This window comes from Mytilus trossulus, chromosome 12, assembly GCF_036588685.1.
Source record: "Mytilus trossulus isolate FHL-02 chromosome 12, PNRI_Mtr1.1.1.hap1, whole genome shotgun sequence".
Classification (NCBI taxonomy): domain Eukaryota; kingdom Metazoa; phylum Mollusca; class Bivalvia; order Mytilida; family Mytilidae; genus Mytilus; species Mytilus trossulus.
In genome coordinates, this window is record NC_086384.1 from 20,315,841 (window position 1) to 20,341,091 (window position 25,251).

The 25,251-nt window shown below is 31.6% G+C and overlaps 1 protein-coding gene across 8 annotated transcripts in view; it reads right to left on the reverse strand.

Annotated features, from left to right (window-relative positions):
• The window catches only part of LOC134693194 (pleckstrin homology domain-containing family G member 5-like), a 143,143-nt gene that overhangs the window by 74,338 nt on the left and 43,554 nt on the right, over positions 1-25,251 (reverse strand). For 4 of the 8 annotated variants that reach the window (XM_063553914.1, XM_063553913.1, XM_063553915.1 and 1 more), the window contains 5 exons: positions 19,366-19,448; positions 3,813-3,960; positions 2,307-2,451; positions 1,824-1,908; positions 700-891 (listed from right to left, as the gene is read on the reverse strand). In XM_063553914.1, the coding sequence (XP_063409984.1) occupies positions 700-891; positions 1,824-1,908; positions 2,307-2,451; positions 3,813-3,960; positions 19,366-19,448 (653 nt within the window). Of the gene's footprint in view, positions 1-699; positions 892-1,823; positions 1,909-2,306; positions 2,452-3,812; positions 3,961-6,340; positions 7,832-19,365; positions 19,449-23,945; positions 24,264-25,251 lie in introns of those variants that run through there. The other 4 variants (XM_063553911.1, XM_063553910.1, XM_063553916.1 and 1 more) reach the window with 3 other exon arrangements.

The window sequence follows — 25,251 nt, forward strand, 5'->3', positions numbered from 1 at the left end:
TTCTACTGTTAGAAAATATCCCATGTTAGTACTTGTGAAAGTGTCTGAGGGAAGGGTTCAAAATAAAGTATAGTCTATCATAAATTGAATATGGTGTGTATAAATCGTAGTTACAAATTGAACCCCAGTTTGTGCATACTACTTTGGCTTGCATTTGACAGGATATTAAACTTTCAAACACTTGATATTTATCTTAAACCAATAAATCCAAGAATTCTTCCTTTAATCACATTTAAAATCTAACAGTAACATTAACATGCTAGTTTGTTTTTTTACATATTATCTATGTCTTATGATCACATCTCCTTTTATTCTTATGAAAATGTGAAATCTTGGTGTAAAGCAATCAGATAAATAAAAGTTGAATGAACTGAGAACTTATGATGTTATGAATGATTCTAATTAAGATAACTAAAATCAATGATTATATCAGAATAAATAACAAATTTTGAAGATTTTCTTTTTAAAGGGTAACAAACATCTAATTAAATTCTAATCTTATAAAAAAATGTTCACACAATTTTACTGAAATTTATGTTTTTATATGATATAAAAGTGCCTAAAAAATTCTCATGTAAATAAAGAATTTTCAAGATTTCATATCAAGGGAAGTAACTCAATGTACAAACTGGGTGCAGACAACATAGATATATCTACAGTGAACTAAATGGTCTATTTAACACAGATCACCCAAAGCACCTTTGATTGTCTACGTAAAGCTCTTTGACTAACAGAACCGGCGTCTAAATCCTCAGATTTAGGTCGGAGGACTTTCTTCCCATTTCCTTTTGTATATCTGCTAACGTCGTCAGCTAAATCGGGGCTCTGATCACTCTCGTCATCAGAGTAATCAGAAAATGCTTCATGATCATTTTTGATTGGTCGTTCGCCCTATAGGTGCAGAAGGTAAAATGGAAAAGAAATGGGTTAAAAATGTGGTTCATGCAAGTTGTAGTGCATTTGAAAGGAGCCATCGAAATGACCTTTTTGAAAGAGGATAAAAAAATAGTTTATTAATGTGCATAGTAAATGTAGAGTTCAAAAGTTATATTTTTAAGCTGTTTTAAATAAAGACAAGAGAATATTGTGATGAACAGTCAAACCTTTATATAAAGGTCACCCGTAGGTCAAGAGAAAAGTGATATTATACAAGAGTAGTCCTTTCAATTGAGGTACAAAATGCATATTGTGGTCAAGAGAGAAGTGATATTATAAGAGAGGAGTTTTTATAATTTAGGTGTAAAATCCATATTTAGACACTGACTTGACAAAGCAAGCTTTTGTTTTAAAGACGAACCTTTATAGCTAGTTTGACTGTATATTATATGTGTTTTTTATTTATGTATATCTTGAAATATAAGGCATTCATATCTTATGAACAGAATTTGGAAGTGGATTGGTTGAATTTTGCTTTCACAACAACAAATGGAAAATATTTGGCGCATATTCAGAGCAAAGATGATCAGTAAGTAATGCACTAAAATTAAACAAAACATATATATTTGAAAGGACCTTTTTCATAGACATATATATATATTTGTCATTTTGATAAGTGAATCAATTTTCACTCTTTTATCAATTTCTGAACATATCTGCATATTATATTTCCTGTCAGAATATTCAGCCACCATTAAATATGACCACTAAAATATCACCAATAAATAAATATCACCAATAAATAAGGACCACTAAAATGCCACCAATAAATAGGACCACTATAATGTCACAATGGAGAGAGATCACAAGTATTTAAATAATTAATAGGTATTCTACTGGTATCACCAGGTTCCCTGTTACATATATATGTGTATAATAAAACTCACATCAGTATGACGTCTTTTATTCTTGAGAACTTTTTTGCGTTTTAATTTAGCCTCTAAACTGGACGTAGGTGCAGGAGTTTGAAATCTGCAAAAAAATGATTATAAATTACATTTTGAATTCATGACAACTTTTTATGGAAGAATTCAATGCAGTCATTTCAAAATTGAATGTTTGCACTTCATAGTTAAAATTTTCAAGATCTAAGTTAAATAAAAGCAATACATGTAAATTACATGTATCAGGTTTTCTACACATTGATAACGTAAATTATCAGCTGTGAGCCAAAATGTGAAAATTTTCGGTTTTTGAGTGCTGCAAACAAGCTAACAGTTTTAACTTTGTGTAGAGTGGCTGATATCTAACAATATCTATATACTGAGAAAATCTGTTCATTACTAATTACGTCCTTTCAATGTCGCTTATGATACCAAGAAAGTTCTGGCTTTACTTAAGACAGATTTGTTGATTTCTATATTTCTTACTTGTAGGCTTCTGCTCTTTTGTTATACATGCCATCTGTCTGATCACCTTGGTTACAGGTGTCTGCTTCTCTGTTCTCATTGTCACTGTTTTCAGTGTTTAAGTTTGGCGTAGATTTTCCTCGAGGCAGTGCTCCATTTGTTAATGCTAAAATAAATTTATAAGTTAAAATTAATTTGTCCAAGTGACGAAAAAATCAATGTTACTATTATATCATTTTTTTCAATTATCAACATTAAGACACATATTCTTTCATAGCTTTATACATTGTTCAGGTTTGTTTATTATAATGGTGTACCATACAGTTCAGTAGCAGGTGAGCTGTCCACAATCTTTCTTATCTTGTTGGAATCAAACCACTGCTTAGACTTTTGTCCATCTGATGAGTTAAGCCTTTTTCAACTGACTTTTATAGTTCGTTCTTATGTTGTACTGTTATACCACTGTCCCAGGTTTGGGGGAGGGTTGGGATCCTGCTAACATGATTAACCCCGCAACATTATTTATGTATGAGCTTGTCCCAAGTCAGGAGCCTGTAATTCAGTGGTTGTCGTTTGTTTATGTGTTACATATTTGTTTTTCTGTCATTTTTTTACATAAATAAGGCCGTTAGTTTTCTCGTTTGAATTGTCTTATTGGGGCCTTTTGTAGCTGACTATGCGGTATGAGCTTTGCTCATTGTTGAAGGCTGTACGGTTACCTATAGTTTTTAATGTCTGTGTCATTTTGGTCTTTTGTGGATAGTTGTCTCATTGGCAATCATACCACATCTTTTTTATATGAGGCTGGAGTCTTGTATAAGCAAACACAAGAAACCCCACCCCATCTGTATGTGCCTGTCCAAAATCAAGGTCCTGTAATTCAGTAGTTAAGGTTTGTTGCTGTATATAAAATTTGATTTCATTTTGTTGTTTTGATTCATGTTGTTGGTTCTCTTTTATATTCTAAAATTTTTTGTAATGTGAAGACTGTGTATAGGTTGCTATATGGTATGGGTATTGCTCTTGATGGAGGCTATACAGTGATTAAAAGTTGCTTAAATCTCCTTATTTGGTCGTAGGTTGATAGTGGTTTCATTCGGAATCGTACAACAGTTATATATATTTTCTTATTATGTTTCTTAATTTCAGAAAAATTTAATTTATTAAAAAAGATAAGCAAATCCTGTTTCGCTCAGTCATGTCGATTATGGCAATTCAATTCAAAGGGAAACAAGAATGTGTCTCCAGTACACGGATGCTCCACTCGCACTATCATTTTCTATGTTCAGTGGACCATGAAATTGGGGTCAGAACTCTAATTTGACATTAAAATTCATAAGGAACATATATACTAAGTTTTAGGTTGATTGGACTTCAACTTCATCAATACCTACCCCTACCAAAAACTTTAACCTGAACACACTGGACAGACGAATGAAGGAACAGACAAACGGAGGCACAGACCAGAAAACATAATGCCCCTCTACTATAGTAGGTGGGGCATAAAAAACAACTTAAAAAACGAACCTGTATTATTTTTGCGTTTTGGTGCATCTAAAACAAGATGGCTGCTGTTACCAAGTTCTGATCTAGAATGTATCGATTTATCACAGTCTCCACATAACAGTAAGGGGGCATTACCGTTAGACTCTGTACAATCAGGGTGATGACACACCTAAAAAAAGAGAAACAAATAATATGTGATATAAGACAACTTTTATTTGCTTTACAAAACAAAAATCTATTCTACTAAAGAAAGAGACTAATTTCATTGAGACCCAAATCCTCTGAAACCATACAAGTTGGAAATATTAGTGATATGACATATGAATGTAGTGTTTTGTATTTCAGAAATTTGGTCTTTTTTTTTCTACTGAAAACTTTTGAGAAAATATCCAAATTCTGAAACTGTTATCCACCTTGTCTCATACACTTCTGTTCATGGCCAGTTGAGGTACAACTGCGAAATTTAGAAACTCTTTGTTTCAACATTGCCAAATTGCAATGGGTTTTCGCAGCCATCTTCTAGAGTGATGCATATTGGAGCAAAATTTATTACCTCAGAGCAAGTTCAAGGAGATTCATCATTATGCATGAGCATAATTCTTTGGTCAATAATAGGCTTTGTATTGATGACCATAGATGTAATACCCATCTATGGGATGACATTATATATTAACATCATCTGAAACTATTTTACTAAAATCAATTAATTCCAACTTCATCCCCCTTGTTAAGAATTCTCAATATTAAATATTGCAATGAAATTATTGTCATACAGAATTAAATAAAATTTTGTTTATAGATTATCATTTAGAAGCTGCATCTACATGAACATATGTTCTCTGGTAACAGTCCAATAATTTTATATCAGATTACAGTACAATCAATTTACTATACTTATTTAACAATGACGAAATTTCTATCATAAAAAAATCTCCATAACCATACAACATGATACAATACGAAAGGCTTCAAGGTACATAAAATATAATGATCAAATATATTTATGGCTTCAAATATCAAGAACCATGATATTAACTTCAAACAGAAAATATTACCACTTTTCAATTTACTGAAAAATTGTCCTTTATAAAAACTCAATATAAAACCAAGCTGTTCATGATGGGCGTTTTAATACCTTTATTCATATAAATTTATAAATTTTGATAATTTCTTTGAAATATTAATGGTTGAGACCACCTTCCTGGTTTAAAAAATCATTTTGTCAGAGTCAAAAAAAGTCTTCACAGTTTGTTATATATATAAAGTTGTCTTTTTTCTTTAATTATGAAAACATGTAAGATATCTATTAGAGTTAAGGATTATGATTAAAAAGAGATAAAACAACAGAGAAAACAGATATTTTTGTCATTTTAAGAACACTGAAAAACTAATATTATTCCAAAGATAGGTAAAAAATTTACTAAAATATATTTAAGTTCTATCATGACTATATAAGCTGTTTTTGTGTTTACATTCAAACATTTAAAAAGATTTTTATACCTGGTTAAGGTGTGCTCTGATCATTGCTGAAACAAAATACAAGTTTATCCTCAGAGCTCAATATGTAACCTTGTCTAATCCTTAGAAGGTATACAATCCTATGAAGATTTTATGAAAAAGGTTACATAAATTTATTTACAGTTTATTTCCTAGTGAAATAAACTTTCAGGATTCAAAGTTTATTTGTATTACAAAACTAAATATTTCCTCTTTAGTTATAAAAAGATACTGAAGTGAATTAGCAGGTACTATATTAGTCCTTACAGATTTATTAAGGGCTTCTTGATTTTGTTACTGGTGAGCTCTACTGAGTGGTTTTGCAAACAATTTTGCAATCTGATATACAACAAAATGAAAGCAAAGGCCCATAGAAAGGAACTTTACCAAAAGGCAATCAAGTCACAAAGCAAAGAAAAGTAGACTACAGCAAAAGAATAAAAAAACCAAACATCAGTCAACAATTCATATATCTTCTGGAAGGGTAGAGAGTTCCTATAAATATTATATTTTGTTTCTGTTTGAACCAAAGGCATCAAGACATGTAAAGAACCAATCTTTTTTTTATGTACAATATGAATGTGTGGTATGTTGTCACGCAGAAAGACAACAATCCATCAAACACCAAAGGATGAAAAAGCAAATATTTGCTCAGATGAAATTTGAAATAAAGTCTTCCACATTAAACTTTCACTTTGTCTGCAGTTAAAAAAAAATCCACAACTATGTGCCCATTTCAATAAAGAATGATTTATATCAATTAAAAGAATGAAAGACAGATTATATCAGCATCAGAACCTAAGTTTAAGTCTAGTTTATTCACACATTTGATACGTTTGGTGTTACTATCAGTACTCTTGACTATACCTCTTTGGCCAGTGTTAACCAGCCTACATTTAAAGTCTATTTAAAGAGAATCATAGACCTTCAGCAGAAAAACTTGAATTCCGAGTCATTTAGAGTAAAACGCACCTAGCAACGAAGGATCAAGGATAGATAGAAGTAATTATCATTCAGAATTATTTTCCCATGGACATGCATCACATTCTTACCATTATTTGATAGCTATTTCTAACAGGACATTCTATCTTCTCTTGACCATCATGCACTGGAATATCAATCTCTTTCACAGTTACCTCCCATTCACAAACCTCTCCTACTCCTGGAGTCTCTAAAACATCACAACTTATAGATTTCCTGATTGGTACTGAATCAATCATGAATCGAACCTTTTTCCCAGAGTTTGAACCTTTACCATCTTTGATAATAGGACTTAGTGAATTAATACTGTTACTTTTGGTTGAAACTTCTAAACTGTTTTTGTTTGTATCATCGAATAACGAAGTTGTACTATAACTTTTGAAATTTTCCTGTAAATTTTCTAAATTTGAAAAATTGTCTAAAACGTCAATCTCTTCTGTGCTCAAATGTATACACTGTTTGCCATTATTGTTACAAATAGCCTGATCGGTACTTTTCTTTTTCTCAAAACCTAATATCATTTCTTTGACCTTGAATTTTCTAACTGAAAAAGTTTCAGACTCTTCTTCATCAGAGAAAATAATTGATTTAATCTCCTCATTTATGTCGCCATTGGCAACATTGCCATTGGTAACAGAGTTGCCGTTAACATCTTCATCAGATTCTTCGTTTTCAATGATGTCATCCAACGATGCTATCACATGATCAAAGTTTTCCTTGTCACTTTCCTTCTCATGGTCGCTGTCACATGCATCAGACGACAAAATCCCATTGGAAGAGTCAGTATTATTCCCGTTAATTATTTCCTCTATGGGAACGACCTGGCAAGGAGAGGTAGGAAATCCGCTGTCTGGAGATGAAACTGGACTGACAACATTTTTCTCGCTACTTGTAGACTTAAATGGACTTTTACGTCTCGGCCAAGAAAATCCATAGTCAGCAAGAATCGGCATGAAGAACGGTACAGGTGAAGTTGGTCTGCTATTTGATTTCTTCGGAGATTCGTAATCTGCATCATAATCATATTTATAAACATCCCCTGCAGAATGAACAGTATGCAGTTTCTTCTTTTTTCCAGACTTCTCATTTTTAATCTCTGGTGCTGAGAGTTGTCTGTTTATATTTTTGGCTTTTTGTTTCTTTTTCCGAGGCATAATGACGGTAAATATTTATGAATCTTTTATACCCACAGTCACAATATTTACAACTAACAATTACGTTTTACGATTAAAGTGTCCTGATTTTTTTTTAATCCTTCAGTGAACAAATCACAAAAAAGATTAAAAAGTTATGAAATATTTTTCCCATTAATCCCCAGCTGTCAAAATGATTTAGTTCATATCCTTATAATCGAAACATATCATGCTAAATCGTTTCACAACTAAGTCAAATTTTAATAAGCAAGAGTTGGCTTACAAATCCTAATTATTGGGTGGTCATTTACAAAAGATTTAAATCTTCACAGGTCAAGCTTGTAAAAATGTCCACAAACTCCCGAACAAAATACCTCTTCAAAAATAATTTACTGGGAAATTCATATCTTTGTTGATGATTGGTGACAATCTTCCAATTATCAAGCGACTGCCACTTTCTTCAATCACAGCTTAATTCAGATCTTTAACAGGTTTTCCACATATGTTTGCAAATTTTTACTTGTCAAACATTTAAACACAACTTGTATGTTGAAATATTCAAAATTAATCACACAAATAAGAATAAGATTTTCCATACATGTATTCATAAAGTTCATCAAAAGATATGGTTTGACTCGGTCCTTATCCAACAGTATCCTGCTTAATTATGATATATAATTACTTGTGACCAAAAATGTCTTCAAAGTTTGTTTAAACTCAATTTCATGAATCAAATTTAAGTAGAAGTCAAAACCACTCCAATTATAGTGCACTGTCTTTTTAAATTCCAGCTTAGGCGTTACACTACCCACTGTCTATGAAAGATGTCTAGTAAAACCTCACATTATTAAATAATCAATATTTCAAGATATTTTGTATCCAAAAAATAAATTGTTTGCATAACTTTCACTACCTGAATTCTGCAGATCAATTAAACCAACCGAACCCTTCTTTAAGTAAATCAATTATCAATTATCTATCATGCATTCGTTCTCCTTTAGAAATTGATTGAAATATAAATTATTGAACCGTTTAATTTTCCTTAATTTAGACGATGATATGTTACGGAATGTCTAAGTCTTAATGTGGAATCTACACCACCCTTTATCAATACCAATCATATGTTTCTAGCATTGTGAAACAATTGAATGATAGGGTTTAAGTTGGACACTTAACGAGATAAAACACCTGTATTTCCAAGTAACAATATAGCTACAGATCTCTTCACCGTTTGATCCTGATCAATTGAATGCTTTTTTTCAATGCAAACATTTGTTGACAATGTCTATGTGTATTCAAACCTCTCGACACTACCTGCAACAATTGTTTGTTTGTTTGTTTGTTTGTGTCTCTATCCTTTTATCTCAGTCTGTGGTTATTTTTTGTCCATGAATTTGAATCAATTGTACATTTTATCCTTTTACTTCTATAGATCTCTGTAAACATAAGTTCTTATAGTTTCACTATTTGTAAGTCCCTTAAAGTATGTCAATTTTTTCAGCAATGCAAATTGCTGTGCATTTTTTGTGTCCTCCACGAAATCATTAACAACTTCTATAAATTCTATGCAGCAGCTTTGTATACAGAAGTAATGATCTATATTCGAGTTAAAGAATTTAAGTCGAGTTTCAACTATGTCACTTGAAGATTAATGCACATCTGAATGACAAAATCTATATAACACTATGTTTACCAGGATATAAAAAAGGAAGTATTAATTGTTAACAAGATACATTATGTTTAAATTAGTCTCTGTTGTTTTGTTTGAAACATTAAATTCACAAAAAATTGTCATTGAACGCGCATCGCATCTGTCAAAATCTGAACAAACATACTTGTCAAGCAAATAAATCGGTAATCCATTTTTAAACAAATTCTTGAAATCCAATAAACTGTACAACTCTGTGATACAAAGCGTAACTATTTGTTAAAAATATAATTAAATGGTTCACAGATGTCATATCTTTCGTGTAATTTTCCATAAATCCATTGATAAATAATGAAATAGATCCATAAACCATTCAAATCATTTCAAAATCAACGAAAAAAAGTACTGTTGAAAATTTTCATCTTGGACAAAAATTACAGTTCAAATTGTTTCGATGTCAATTAATCCTAAATGGCAATACATTATCGAAAAGGTAACATCTCTAACGAAAACTTGTTGAAAAGTGATGCACCTGAACTTTAATAAACCTATCACTAATCGTATCCAAATGTACAATTACATTTTATAAAGCATTGAATAGGATAAATCAAGAGAGGTTCCACATGAGTAATAGCTGCTCAAAAGAGCTATTGAAAGTACAACAAAGCATGAAAATCCTTCCGTTTCACGCTGCTTTTCAATGATTCAACCGGCTAATCAAACCTGTTTGTCGCCTAATAACGAAAGAAGAAATACTTTATTGTTATTTATAATCCTCCATCTATCGTCTATTGTCCGTGCTGATCATAATCCCTATTACCTATGAACTAATGAGGTGGCCGATGAACTGAGTTTTTTCTCGAGTGTTAATTTAACAACAAAACATTTGTTTACGTTGTTGATATAAGATAAATATTTACCATCAAAACTTTGACGAACAATAGACAGAAATTTGCTAATGTTATGTTTAAATTTATGATAAATTTTATAGTTAAATATTTGTCCTGTAAATGACCTATTGAAAAACGGCTATAAAAACGTACTTAGGAAGCAACACCCTGCCATAATAATTTTTATATTTAGATTCTAATTCAATTTTGCAGGGCGAGACGTTATGATGTTTTATTCGTCATGAATCATTCGATAGGGATATAAAAACATTGAAGTAGCAACTGTTTGTTGTTCATCTGTTTGTTGTTCGTCTGTTTGTTTGCATACAACCTATTTTCCCTACATTTGTGTCAGTGACAGACTAAGTTGGAGGAGAAAACTTGAGTAATAAAGGGAATCTATTGACCTAAACAAAGTTTACAAATTTTTTGTTTACCTTAAGCAAGACTATAAGAATTATAATGTTTCAATTACTAACAATTTCCTTGATATAAGAAAATATTTATTTATGTAGCACCATTAAGTTAAACACCTGTCAATCATTCTGAACTTTGGAAGTGTCTATCATTTTGTCTGTTTCTCAATAGTTTTTCTAACCAATTAAACTTATAACTAGAAGTTTAACTAATATTTTTCTTTGGTTTAAACTTTTCTACTTTATTTTACAAAAAGTCCAACTGTTAGCTGCCATGAATACCCGGTATATTACATACCATCTGTTAAAAGATGGATTAACCTTTGATATTTTTTTACCAACATACTTTGTTTAAAATTGTAATAGGTAAAAAATGCCTTCATCTTGTTAAAAAATTTGAAGAATTTCTATATCAATTATTTTGACAATTTACAAGTATATAACATGTATTAGATAAATGTAGGCATGTTCACAAACTTCTTTTGAATCAATTACTTCGCATGTATCATGAACAAAAAATGTTCAAGATTTTTTTTTTATTTGACTGTAAAAGCCTATATAGTATACTTAAACTTTCTCCATTTTCTACATATATCAATTGCTCTCATAATGTATACAGTTAGCTTTTTGAGTTTTTATTTACGGACTGCACTTAACCGAACATCAAAGCTCTCATGTAAACATTACAACAACTACATAAATATGGAAACTTCAAAACACAAGATAACATATGGACCATAAAATATATCCATCAAAAGCACCTTACACACCCCTTAATTTGTTCCTTCATAAACTTCAATCGAATTAGCATAAATTTAAAATTTAATAAATATTCTTTCAAACACCATTCACACAACTCTTTTTCATAGTCATGCATATTAAATTTCCTTTTTTTTATGAATAAAAAATTTAAATGTCCATGTCTCAAACAGCTCAAATTTTCTTATTTCCTCTAAATTGATAATTTTTTAAAACTCTGTAAATAAAATGTTTTGGTCCATGTGACAAACAGATGTTTGTTATAATCAATATGCCGTGTCAGTTGACACAAAAACAAATTTTGTTCTCAATCCAAGAAATTTGCTACCAACAAAAATGAATGAATCTAGTGATTTCGTACATGATGAATGTAGCTGTTGAGCTTTGACACAACATGTCCCAACTAGTGATAACAAGAAGATAGGCAAGTTACAGTATTTTGAAACATCAATATTGAAGCTTTGGTGTTATAAAACAAACAATATGTACCAAATGTATCCTGCTGACACATGATATATATGTTACTGTGGCGTTTTCACAGAGCATTGGTGCAGACTTAAAACAGTTGGTTTTAGCTAGAATATTTTGACAGTACAATCATGGCTACAGTGCTTTGACACAGCATGGTTGTAGCTGTAGTGTTTTCTAACTGAATTTGAAACATCATGCATACATTTATTGTCTGTACACAACCAGTATGTACCTTAAGCACAGCACATATCTACTTTCTAGTGTTGTGAAAAGTTTAAAATATCTTATTTCAAGTACTTTAAATTCAGAAATTAATGCGAGATTTTTATTATTGCGAAAAAATGCGACAGAGTTGTGAACGCAATAATTTAAACTCGCATTTAGAAATATTTTATATAAATTTAACAGGATTTTTCTCAAAATCGTAAAAATTAAAATCGCATTTAAGTCTAAAATGACAAAATCGCAATAATAAATGCACACAATAATTTCTGAATTTACAGTATTAGAAGTGAGATTTGCAGATAATCTACGATAAAAATATCGTATTGTCAATTAAATCATATTTTCTTCTCTTTATTTCTTTCTTATAAACATTTAATAATACATCCACATCTTAGCAAGGTCAATCCAAACAGATTTGTCCCACAGGATGGGTATTTTAATTGGACATTTAATCTGTAGGGGTCTATTGTCCACTGTTATTGACCAGCTGACCAGAAAATAGCCTGGATAGTAGTGTAGAATTACTCACCTTCTGATGTGATTATTTGTCAATGTGTAAATCTGCTTGTTTAGAAATAGGAGCCCTCTGTTATTAAACGGTAGTGTGGTTAAATAAGACTTAAAATGATGATGAAAACAAAATCTATTCAAATTCTTAATCGTCTTGTTTATACAAAGAGGTGAAACTTTCAATGCCAATTACTTAATGGTAATCCAAAGTAAACTTTGTCAAACAAGAATTGTCCATATTAGATAATTAAAACTGTTTGTGACTATGATGTCACCCTCTTGTCTATGTAAACACTACATAGAAGTTGTGGTAATTTTACTGTAGAATTGTTCAATGCATATGAAGAGAGGAATGAACTATCCTTTTTATTTCCACTTCATAATATAAAGAAGTAGACCAAATTTCAAATAAACCAGGGCAACTTTCAAAACTAAAAATTGAAAAAAACTGATAACATTATGGCAAAAGACAGCAGAGTTATAAGTGCCTGTAGCTTTTCAACCTATTTTTTATAAATTTATCATATATTTTATCTAAAACCTGCACCTAATATAAATATCCCATTGCAGCACAAAATCAAACAGACAAATGTAGCTATAATATACACTACTGTTTAATGAAGAAGATTTACAAAATGCTTTGATGCCTTAGCAGATTGATTAATTAATTGATGTGTGTCTAATGTCACATTTTACACAATTGTGCTATTTTGAGGTAAATTTTATTGGTAGAGAAGTCCTTCGAGAGGACCACCAAAATTACGTAGAACAACCGACTATCCTAGTCAATTAAGATTGCAGTTGAGGGCACCTGCCATGTGAGGGATTCTAACTCGCAATTGATACAGAATTTTGACTGTATAGACCACTCAGGCAAGGTGGCTGGCCCCTACAGAGACCAGAAAAGATAAATAAGAAGATTGTCAACTCATGGAATGTTAGTGTCTCCAACTCTGAAACACACAAATTTAAAAGACCTTATCTTATTTGAAAACAAATATGTGATATCTATAGCTCTGTTATTAACCCTCAATATGTCACCATGGGAGATAATTCAAGTTAGTCGAATTGACAAAAGAGCACAAAAGAAAATAAAACATTTTAAAACTTGCAGGTTTTGTTATATTACCCTATTAGGACATATATCAAAATACTGTAAATTTTATATAACTAATTCTTTTTAAAAACTTTATTATGATTGATTCAACAAAAACTTGTGAAAAAATTTAAACACTTGCAAATATACAGAAAAACGTTTAATCTTTTGATGTTCCACTACACATAGTTTTTTCCCCTTATATACTGGCACCAGTAGTCTGTTATTGTCCATGTCAACATTATTCAACTCACAGATTTTGTAATAAATGTAGATTTTATCAAAAGATGTAAATGTTGAGATGCAAATTTTGTATTTCATCAGAAGGGTGCAAAAGGTTTTTCTTTGAAACGTCTTTATAAATCATATTTGTAAGAACAAGATAAAAAAGATGAACAAGATATATATTAAGATTGAGTTTAAAATATTCAAATGGGAGAAAAAACACATCTAATTTCAATTTTTGGACTAAATCTTTTGACACGGTAAATAAATCTTCATCTTTACAATGTTTGATCCCCCAACCATAGCAATCTCCCTCTCTGATTTCAATCATAACAAAACGTGAGTTAAAGTGTTCGTAATTATTTTTGATGATCTTCTGACAAGATAATCTGTAAATCATTTGTCAATGAATTATAGTCTCTACAATACAATAAAGATTATAACACAGGCACCCAAGTGTAGACATGCAGGAAATGTCTGAAACCCCAAGGTCAGATTTTAAATCTCTGATAAGGATTGTCTTCAGGAAAATTCTGGCACCTAGGACTAAGATTTCCAATGCCTGACGAGGCTGTTCTCAAGAAAATGTCAGACACTAAAGGCTTGTACTCAGGAAAAGTCAGGTCCCAAAAGTAAGATTTTCTATCTCTGATGAGGCTTGTTTTCAGGAAATGTCTGGCAACTGAGGGTAGTTTTCAACCTTTCATATGGCTTTCCTCGAGAATGTCTGGCATTGGAGGGAAAGGTTTTTAACCTGCTCAGAAAATGTTTGGCATTGCAGGGAAAGGTTTTTAACCTGCTCAGAAAATGTCTAGCATTGCAGGGAAAGGTTTTTAACTTGCTCAGAAAATGTCTGGCATTTCAGGAAAAGTTTTCAACCTTTCAGGAAATGACCGGCATTGCAGGAAAAAGTTTTTGACCTTCTCAGGAAATGTCTGGCATTGCAGGGAAAAGTTTTCAACCTTCTCAGGAAATGTCTGGCATTGCAGGGAAAAGATTTCAACCTTCTCAGTAAATGTCTGGCATTGCAGGGAAAAGTTTTCAACCTTCTCAGAAAATGTCTAGCATTGCAGGAAAAAGTTTTCAACCTTCTCAGGAAATGTCTGGCATTGCAGGGAAAAGTTTTCAACCTTCTCAGGAAACATCTGGCATCGTAGGGAAAATTTTCAACCTTCTCAGGAAATGTCTGGCATTGCAGGGAAAGGTTTTCAACCTGCCCAGCAAATGTCTAAAATTGCAGGGAAAAATGTTCAACCTTCTCAGGAAATGTCTGGCATTGCAGGGAAAAATGTTCAACCTTCTCATGAAATGTCTGGCATTGCAGGGAAAAATGTTCAACCTTCTCAGGAAATGTCTGGCATTGCAGGGGAAAATGTTCAACCTTCTCAGGAAATGTCTGGCATTGCAGGGGAAAGTTTTCAACCATCTCAAGAAATGTCTGACATTGCAGGGGAAAGTTTTCAACCTTATCAGGAAATGTCTGGCATTGCAGGGGAAAGTTTTCAACCTTCTCAGGAAATGTCTGGCATTGCAGGGGAAAGTTTTCAACCTTCTCAGGAAATGTCTGGTATTGCAGGGAAAAGTTTTCAACCTTCTCAGAAAATGTCTGGCATTGCAGTGAAAAGTTTTCAACCTGCTCAGAAAATGTCTGGCATTGCAGTGAATAGTTTTCAACCTGCTCAGAAAATGTCTGGCATTGCAGGGAAAGGTTTTCAACCTTCTCAGGAAATGTCTGTCATTGCAGGGAAAGGTTTTCAACCTGCTCATGAAATGTCTGGCATTGCAGGGAACAGTTTTTCAACCTTTTCAGGAAATGTCTGTCATTGCAGGGAAATTTTTTTAATCTTCTCAGGAAATGTCTGGCATTGCAGGGAAAAGTTTTCAACCTTCTCAGGAAATGTTTTACATTGCAGGGAACAGTTTTCAACCATCTCAGGAAATGCCTGGCATTGCAGGGGAAAGTTTTCAACCTTCTCAGAAAATGACTTTAATGTCTGGCATTGCAGAGATAAGATTTCAACCTTCTCAGAAAATGTCTGGCATTGCAGGGAAAGGTTTTCAACCTTCTCAGAAAATGACTTTAATGTCTGGCATTGCAGAGATAAGATTTCAACCTTCTCAGAAAATGTCTGGCATTGCAGGGAACAGTTTTCAACCTTCTCAGAAAATGTCTGGCATTGCAGGGAAAGGTTTTCAACCTGCTCAGGAAATGTCTGGCATTGCAGGGAAAGGTTTTCAACCTTCTCAGAAAATGACTTTAATGTCTGGCATTGCAGAGATAAGATTTCAACCTTCTCAGAAAATGTCTGGCATTGCAGAGAAAGGTTTTCAACCTTCTCAGAAAATGACTTTAATGTCTGGCATTGCAGAGATAAGATTTCAACCTTCTCAGGAAATGTCTGGCATTGCAGGGAAAGGTTTTCAACCTGCTCATGAAATGTCTGGCATTGCAGGGAAAGGTTTTCAACCTTTTCAGGAAATGTCTGTCATTGCAGGGAAATTTTTTTAATCTTCTCAGGAAATGTCTGGCATTGCAGGGAAAAGTTTTCAACCTTCTCAGGAAATGCCTGGCATTGCAGGGAAAGGTTTTCAACCTTTTCAGGAAATGTCTGTCATTGCAGGGAAATTTTTTTAATCTTCTCAGGAAATGTTTTACATTGCAGGGAACAGTTTTCAACCATCTCAGGAAATGCCTGGCATTGCAGGGGAAAGTTTTCAACCTTCTCAGAAAATGACTTTAATGTCTGGCATTGCAGAGATAAGATTTCAACCTTCTCAGAAAATGTCTGGCATTGCAGGGAAAGGTTTTCAACCTTCTCAGAAAATGACTTTAATGTCTGGCATTGCAACCTTCTCAGAAAATGTCTGGCATTGCAGGGAAAGGTTTTCAACCTGCTCAGGAAATGTCTGGCATTGCAGGGAAAGGTTTTCAACCTTCTCAGAAAATGACTTTAATGTCTGGCATTGCAGGGAAAATTTTTCAACCTGCTCAGAAAATGTCTGGCATTGCAGGGAAAGGTTTTCAACCTCCTCAGAAAATGTTTGGCATTGCAGGGAAAAGTTTTCAACCTGCTCACAAAATGTCTGGCATTGCAGGGAAAGGTTTTCAACCTTCTCAGAAAATGTCTGGCCGTGCAGGGAAAAGTTTTCAACCTGCTCAGAAAATGTCTGGCATTGCAGGGAAAGGTTTTCAACCTTTCTCAGGAAATGTCTGGCATTGAAGGGAAAGGTTTTCAACCTTCTCAGGAAATGTCTGGTACTAGATGTGAAGATTTACAATCTTTAAAGAAGCTTGACCTCAGGAAATGTCAAAGACCTGGGGGAAGATTTTGAATATCTTATTAAACAAGGGTTGTGAAAGTCAAAGAAAATATTCATCAAAGGAGTCTGAAATTTCCATGACAAAAATTCTTAGTGGGTGCTGGATTCTTTTTGGCATCCAATTATATATTCAAAAAGATAAAGGTCTGTGCATGCTGTCACATCCAATAGTTAACCAACTATCCACAGAAAAACTTAATATTTGCCAATCAGGTACTGTATCTCAACAACATTTTTTATGTAGTAGGTAAAAAATGTATTCTTACATGAACATCTGAAGTATTCTTTAATGCATTAAAAAATTCAGTTTGACCCAATTTCCACCATAATAAAAAGTTTTGGTACAACTAGATTTCTATCATTAGAACAATAACAATACTAGTTTATTTTCAAAGGATTAAGGAGGCTCGTGGGTACAAAAAAAATTAACAAATATTTTAACATTTATTTTCAATAAAATTTTTTATTCATTACATTATTAGTTGTAACATTATGATATGGTTAAAAAATCAACCCAAAAAATCAAGGTGTTTTACCCTTAAATGATTTTAAAAATTTTGATATCATTGAAAAAGCTCCAAATTATCTCCCTTTGCTGAAAAAAATGACATTTTTGGCATTAAAATTGAATTATCTTTTTAAACTCATCGGTGACCTATATTTTTTATTATTTTTTTCAAATAAGCTGCACTTAAACTAAATAATCATAAAATTTAAGCAATTTCTTATATTAGGTTCTTTTTTTATTTCAATTTTACCTTTTTTTCTTCTATTAGTTCAACAGGAAAAAAGTACCTTAACAAAAATGCATGCTTTTTTCGATGGCAGATTGTGAGCTTAAATAAACGGTGACCCCATATTTTTTTTTTATTTTTCTATTAGGTATAGGATAAAGTTTATTTAGAGAAATATATAGCGAAATCCTATATTAGAAAAAAAAATTAATTTATACCCAGGCGCCCCCTTAAACAGTTGGTTGTGCACTTAGAGAACAACTGTTGTTCAGGAACTATGTTAATGTTAAGCATTCATTTTATTGAAATTTCACAAAATTCTGATTTGCAATAAATTAAATGTTAATTGAATTTGTTACATAATGTTAATGTATAATAAAAATATAACACCAGTTACTGTCAGATGAGAAACATAATCTTAAAACGTTAAGATTTATAACCTCGACATAAATCTATTGAAAAGGATGACGGGATTAAAATGTAATTAATATTTAAGGTGAAAAATTGTAACAGGATGCATGCAAGATAAAATTTATAAAAAGTAAAAATAGACGATAACACTAAATTAGTATAAATCTTATTCTTGGTTTTTGAATAGACATAAAGTAGAAATAGACGATAACACTAAATTAGTATTAATCTTATTCCTGAGACATGGTAGAAATAGACTATAACACTAAATTAGTATTAATCTTATTCCTGAGACATGGTAGAAATAGACTATAACACTAAATTTGTATTAATCTTATTCCTGAGACATGGTAGAAATAGACTATAACACTAAATTTGTATTAATCTTATTCCTGTTATCTCAGTCATCCCAGAATCTATTGATGAGACTTATTATGGTTATCTGTAACCTTGACCTTTAAAAAGGATATCTAAAAACATCTTTAAAACACAGACAGCAGTATATCTGCGGTGAAACTTAGCAGATATCCATTCATTGTTTGATTTACACTTCAAAAGTTCAATTTCCGTTTTAACATTTAATTGTATAGTGTTTTTTCAAAGATGAGACAGTATATTTTTCCCTCTGATAAATGCATAAACCAGTTTATTAAAAAATGTTGTCGCCTAAAGATTATTTCTGCATAGTGATACAGATATATCAATTGCAAGTCCAATAGAAAACTGGTTTTGAGAGTTAATGTCCCAAACAGTCCTACAAGATTCAAAGTGTCAAATGGCAGATTAATTTACAACATTGAAAAAAATCACCTAGGTGGTCTCTGAGAAGTTTACTTTCACATAATAAATACATCTATTTAAAAGCAATAAGGTAACTACATGTATGTGATAGTAAAATCATCGACTACTGTAAAATTGCAGGTATCGTTGGCTATCTGATTAAAATCCCAACTCTCCTGAAGTCTTCCATTTATTTATTTTTTGCATATCAAAAGTTTGAAAGAACCCATTTCTTACTGTGTGCACTATTGGCCGTTTCAGAATCTAAAGCATCATGGGTAATTTCATTGTTCGTACCCCTAAATGAAAATAACATCATGTCATTGGTTGAATATCCATTGTTTGTGACATTTTGAACCAATCAGTACGTTTTGGTGTACATTTTTGAAAATATTACCCAGAATGTATTAGATTCTGAAACTGCGAATTCCATAAAGAGAATGAGGAGATTTACCGTACCCTTGTCGAGTAACCTACCCTAATTCCTAGCTTCCTGTCTTTGCAATCTCTATTTTGACACACAGCCATGCCTCCTGTCCTGTCGTCATCAGACTGCCCACCTGCAAAACATATGTAAATAATAAAATAATGTGATGCTCCAGTGTAAAATAAAAATAGACTTTCATTTATTCCCTACAGGAGCAGAATGATCACTAACAATTCTCTGATAGTCTGCAAGGGGCCATACATATCATACATTAGACATCACTTCTTTTTAAAGACTTCCATAATAGACCATACCTTTTTTCATGAAAATACTTCTACAAATAATGTGAATTGAAATTTTAAAAAATTCAGTAATCTCCCTTTGACCAGTCACCACACTTATCTAGAATTGAAAGGTGATGCTTTTTTGGTCTACAAAATAACTCTTCACTCACTCCAAATAAATCTGCAGTTTGAATGTTTGCAATAGATTAGACAAAATATTCAATAACATTTTCAAAACAGGTGCCCCTTTATTTTGATTAAATCATCAATTATTGAGGTTTTCTACTTTTAGTTGTAAGATTGAAACTTGTAACAATACTTTAAGATATCCAGCATAACAGGTAGTTATCAAATAATACAAAATCACTCTGGCTTGAAATTATCTATCATTAACACAAGAGTTGTTGCCCTTGGGCTGTTCAGTTTTTTAACATCTGGTTGAGCGACCTGTAGATATGTATTACATGTTTTTATTATAAATTACTTCATTACATAGTTAAATATGATGTAATGCTTTACTTTAGGGGTCATCTCAAAACTATATTTCAGGACTAGGTAAATAAAAACATTATCAAGAGTTCAAAAAAAAATAAAGATTGAAGGTGACTTAGTACATGTAAACAAGACAGATTCTGGAGTAACCTGTTTTCCCTCTTACTACTAATGGCCACCTTTCCGTAAAATAAATGGAGAATGACGTGTGCATAGGCGCAGATGATGCCCCTGCTTGCAAATAATAAATACATTACTAACAAACAGTAAAACCTATGTCACTAAACTTGATCAAAGTTTGGTGGTGGAGGTGTTCCAAGGGTCCACAACACTGAAATGTGACACAGCTAAGAATTTATAAAGCACAAGAACAAAAATATATTTATTAACACTCTTTTCTAGTCTAGAATGATAGTAAGAGTAAGCAATATGCCTTATTACTATCTAAACAAAGATCACTGGTCCAAATTTCGGTTCTCAGAAGTTCACCAGAAGTATTGAACCACTCATATTGCTAATTTTTATTTTATATGACCCATTATACTATTTGGTTCCAACATGAATCACTTGAAAGCCTTATATCAGCAAAAATATATAATGAATATATACTGACTTGAGAACATTATGACATTAATTCAAAGTATTAAATTTATGGAACATTAAACACATTGTAAAACTGTTTTCCCATATAAGATTTTTGTCCACTTTAAGAACTTTATAACAGTTAGGTATTTTTTGCTGCCATTTAAGCATGACTAAATCAGTGCAGAGAAAAATATTTTAATGTCATTTTAATGATGGGTGGAAATGTATAATTTATAATCTATTTGGGTGTTTAAAATAAATGATTGTTTAATAAAGTTTTTTACTGCTTTAAATCATACATGTCATCAATATATATACTTGTTTTTATTACTTACAAAATTCAATATTGGCCTTTATAAATAGAACTCTGTCAATCAAACATGATATTGTGTGTGCATAAATAAATAAGATTTCAGCAAAAAACAAACAAAGATGTGGTATAAATGCCACTGACAAGTATAAAAACAATCAAACAGGAAAACTAATGGTTTTATCTATGTAAAAAAAAACATTTATTTCCCATAATGATAGAAAACATCTGGTCTTGAAGGCATAAAGCTTTGCTCAGTGCTCCAAGCACAAAAATCATGCTCGAAACATGAAATCCAGCAATATGATTGGTTGATTTTCGAGTCTTGAGTACAAAAAGCATGCTCGAAAGCTTTTGACCGTGAGGCCTGGCATTTAAAGCAGATGGACAGAAGTTGCTATAAATGCAAGTCCAGTTTTATTAGTCTTAACTACTTACATCCCTCTTCCATATTAAGATATTAATCCTTTTAATTGAATCATTATTTCTTCATATTTCAAAATCACTTTCTAATTATTTTTTCCTTGGAATACAAACTTTTTGACACTTTTTCCTTTTTTTTTGAAAGCACAGACCCAGTATAACAAAAAAATCTGTTAATATCAAACTTTAATCCCCATTAAGTTTGTCTTTACAAAAGTGTAAAATTTTCAAAACAACTGATTTAATGTTTAATACATCAAAAGCTTGGTGGTAAAACAGACCTATTAACAAACACAAACAATCTGGAAATATAAAGATAGAAAGATTGAAAAAAGACAAATAAAGAGAAAAACACAGACATACTTCCTATATGTTTTCTTTGAAAGGAGGGATATCAAAATATTTGAATGTCTCATAAAAGATGAAAGTTAATTTAGTAACTAATACAGCAACTTTAATTTTTTTATTATTTTTTTTAATCATCAATTGTCCATTTATTAATCCCACTAAATAAATATCAAAATTCTTCAGTTTCTTGGACCAATATCTCAGATAGAATACATGTATAACTTTTACGATTTATTATTAAATACAACATCGTTGTGTAAATATTTTCTATAATCTTATTTCAATGACTTTATTTGGTAAAGTTTATATTATACCACTTCTAAACACTCATTATCGTACAACAAACTCATTATTCACTTTGAAAACAGCCATGAAAAGGAAAATTTATTTTTAACAATAGTAAATTTGTTTTAAATTTCTCAATAAAAAGTGAATAGGGTCCATTATAAAGCCATCAACACTTACTATACCTCACTTTCTCAAGTTATTATTGTTCAAGATCAACGTTGTGAAATTAAGGAATAAAGTTCTAGAATGCTGTACTGTAAAACATACTCCAACCTTTCTACAATCATCAAAGAAGTACAGTTAAATCACACATTTACAATTTTAGAAAATTAAAAGTGAATTATAGAATTTTTGTTGGCACAGGGTTTTCAAGAACCCTGAATTTTGCACATGGTAAAACGAAGCAACATTCATCATGACCAACAATTGGCAATTAACTTTCATGCGCAAAAATAGCTCCAAGTTTGATCTAGACTCACTCAGTTTTGTTCACCTATAGTAAATCTCATCTTGCTCATAGTTTTGCTTCATACACATAGTTCTCATGATTATAGTTAGGAATTCAAAACAATTAACATGGTGGAAAATGGCTATTGCACAGCCAGCACTTCTGATAAAGGAGTTGACAAATAGGATTTTTTAATAATTTTCAAAATTTCAAGGGCAATAACTCAAATATTGGTTTGTCAGAAATTCTTTGTACATAGAACTTGACCTACTAATAATTTTTATTCTGTAAGTTTTGCTTTAAGTGCTTGAGTTGTTTTGATATGAGCTAAAATCAAATTGATGTTTTACCACTTCTTACTCGATCTATTTTATCCTTCAGCAGCAAAGTTTCAATGGAGATTTTTTAGGTGTGGAGATGTGAAACATTTGGATTTGTTGAAATGATTTAGGACAACTGACATCAGGTTAAAACAATAGGTCATATGATGCTTAAGAGCCAGTCGAGCCAAAACATGTAAATATAAAAATGAAAATAACTGCAGATAATTGAAATAGCGTCAAAGAGAGGCTAAAGATACCAAAGGGATATTCAAACTTGTAAGTTGAAAACAAAATGACAATGCCATGACGAAAAACGAAAAAAATACAAACAATTTATAAAATACATCAAAGAAAACTGAAGACCGAGCAACAAAAACACTTCAAAAGCAAGACAAATAATAGTGAAGCCGTCATATGTTGTTGGATTTGCATATCTTTTAAATAGCGCTCCATTCCTACACAATAAACCCTAGATTTTTTTTCAAAGCAAATCATAAATCTGAACCAAGTTACTTGGTCTATTTTAACACTATTTTATTTGGCCACGAGCATCACTGAAGAGACATGTATTGTCGAAATGCGCATCTGGTGCAAGAAAATTGGTACCATTAATTTTATTACTACCACTTGGTCGATGCCTCTGCTGGTGGACTATTAGTCCCTGAGGATATCACCAGCCCAGTAGCCAGTACTTTGGTACTGGCATGAAAATAAGGATTTTTTGTGTTAGTAAAATTTGCTGTTACAAAAATATTAGATATTATTATAAATTAAGGAATGTATCTCCCTCATGCCAAGCTCTGATTCCCTTCAAGGATTTGGATAATGTTTTGGACCTTTTGGATTATAGCTCTTCATCTTTTATATAAGCTTTGGATTTCAAATATTTTGGCCACGAGAATCACTGAAGAGACATGTATTGTTGAAATGCGCATCTGGTGCAAGAAAATTGGTACCATTCCGTTAATCTTATTAACAGCCTGACAAATATATGTAAAAGTAATATAGAAAGGGTCCAGCCAAAAATACAATAAAGTAAATTGAGAAGACTGAAAAAATCAAAAAAATCAGTTGGATGCTACACCCCCCCTTTTTCAATAATGAACCTGTTACTTAAATGTTTCCTTACCTTTTTTGTGGTTATTTAACCAGCGGCTCACATCAACAAAACTTATCATTTTTACGCAATTTCTTACGATATTCTATAAAATGTTACATGTCACTTAAATTAATGCAATTTAAATGTAAATTTCTTCATGTTGTCCAAATCAAAAGCTTTATGATGAAGTATAACTGAAAACCCACTGACACGGTGACACATTTGTTTAAATTCCATAAAAAATTACATAAAACTTCCAACTGAATATGCATCTATATATTTACCAAAATATATTTCTTTTCACAATATTATCACTTAAATCCAAAAAAAAGAAACATCATTTTTGATTTCCTAATCTATACATTATAAGCTATTTCTCGTTGTAATATCCAATTCCTTTGAAATAGTTTTTACACTATATTAAATACAGATTTTTGAACAATGAGTTACATTTATAGAACCATCATCTGTTGAACATCACACATAAAATATAATAACAAATCAAATGTTTAAAGAAAGAAATCGATAAATGGAAAATCTGTTGAATTTGACAAAACTCAGGTATGAATCTAACACAATCAGGTTAACAAAGACTTCTGTTCATTATACTAAAATCAACATCACCGCTGTGTTTGTTTCAGATAAACAGCTATTGAAATCCCCATTCTCTAATATTCTTCACAATTATTCGCAAACAGATTTCAAACTTAAAACATTGTCGACACCGACTTCCTCTTTTTTTATCATAATATTTCAGACCTTTGACACCTTGAGGGGGTTGTCCTATAATTCATACATGATCGAATCATACTTTTTACACTTCATTGAACAGTATTACAAATATTGACAGGTTATGAATAAAAAGTTTACCTGAAATTAACGAGATATAAAGGTGAAATATAACAAATGCTATTTGATCCTTTAAGTCTAGATTAACCTGTAATACCTAATTATTTCTGTCAACATGAATTCTAATAATTTGCCTTAGGTATAGACTAAAGAAGAGAAAATAATGTAAAAATCTCAAATATGTTTAACCCACAGTTTCAATAGAAAATTTTGCCACAAATAAACTTAATTCCCAGTTCATGATGTTAATTTGAATATACATCTATACATAGCAATTACACACCCTCCTTTATAGCTAAAATTGAGAATAAAAATGGAGAATGTGTCAAAGAGACAACAACTTGACCATAGCTAGTCCTTTTTGGGATAGAAGAACACTCAAAGAAGAGAAGTACTATATCCATAAGATGACAGCAAGAATGTTATCCAGTAATTTCAAAAAGATGCCCAATAACATCTTTGAAACAACATAGTCTTTCCAATTTTA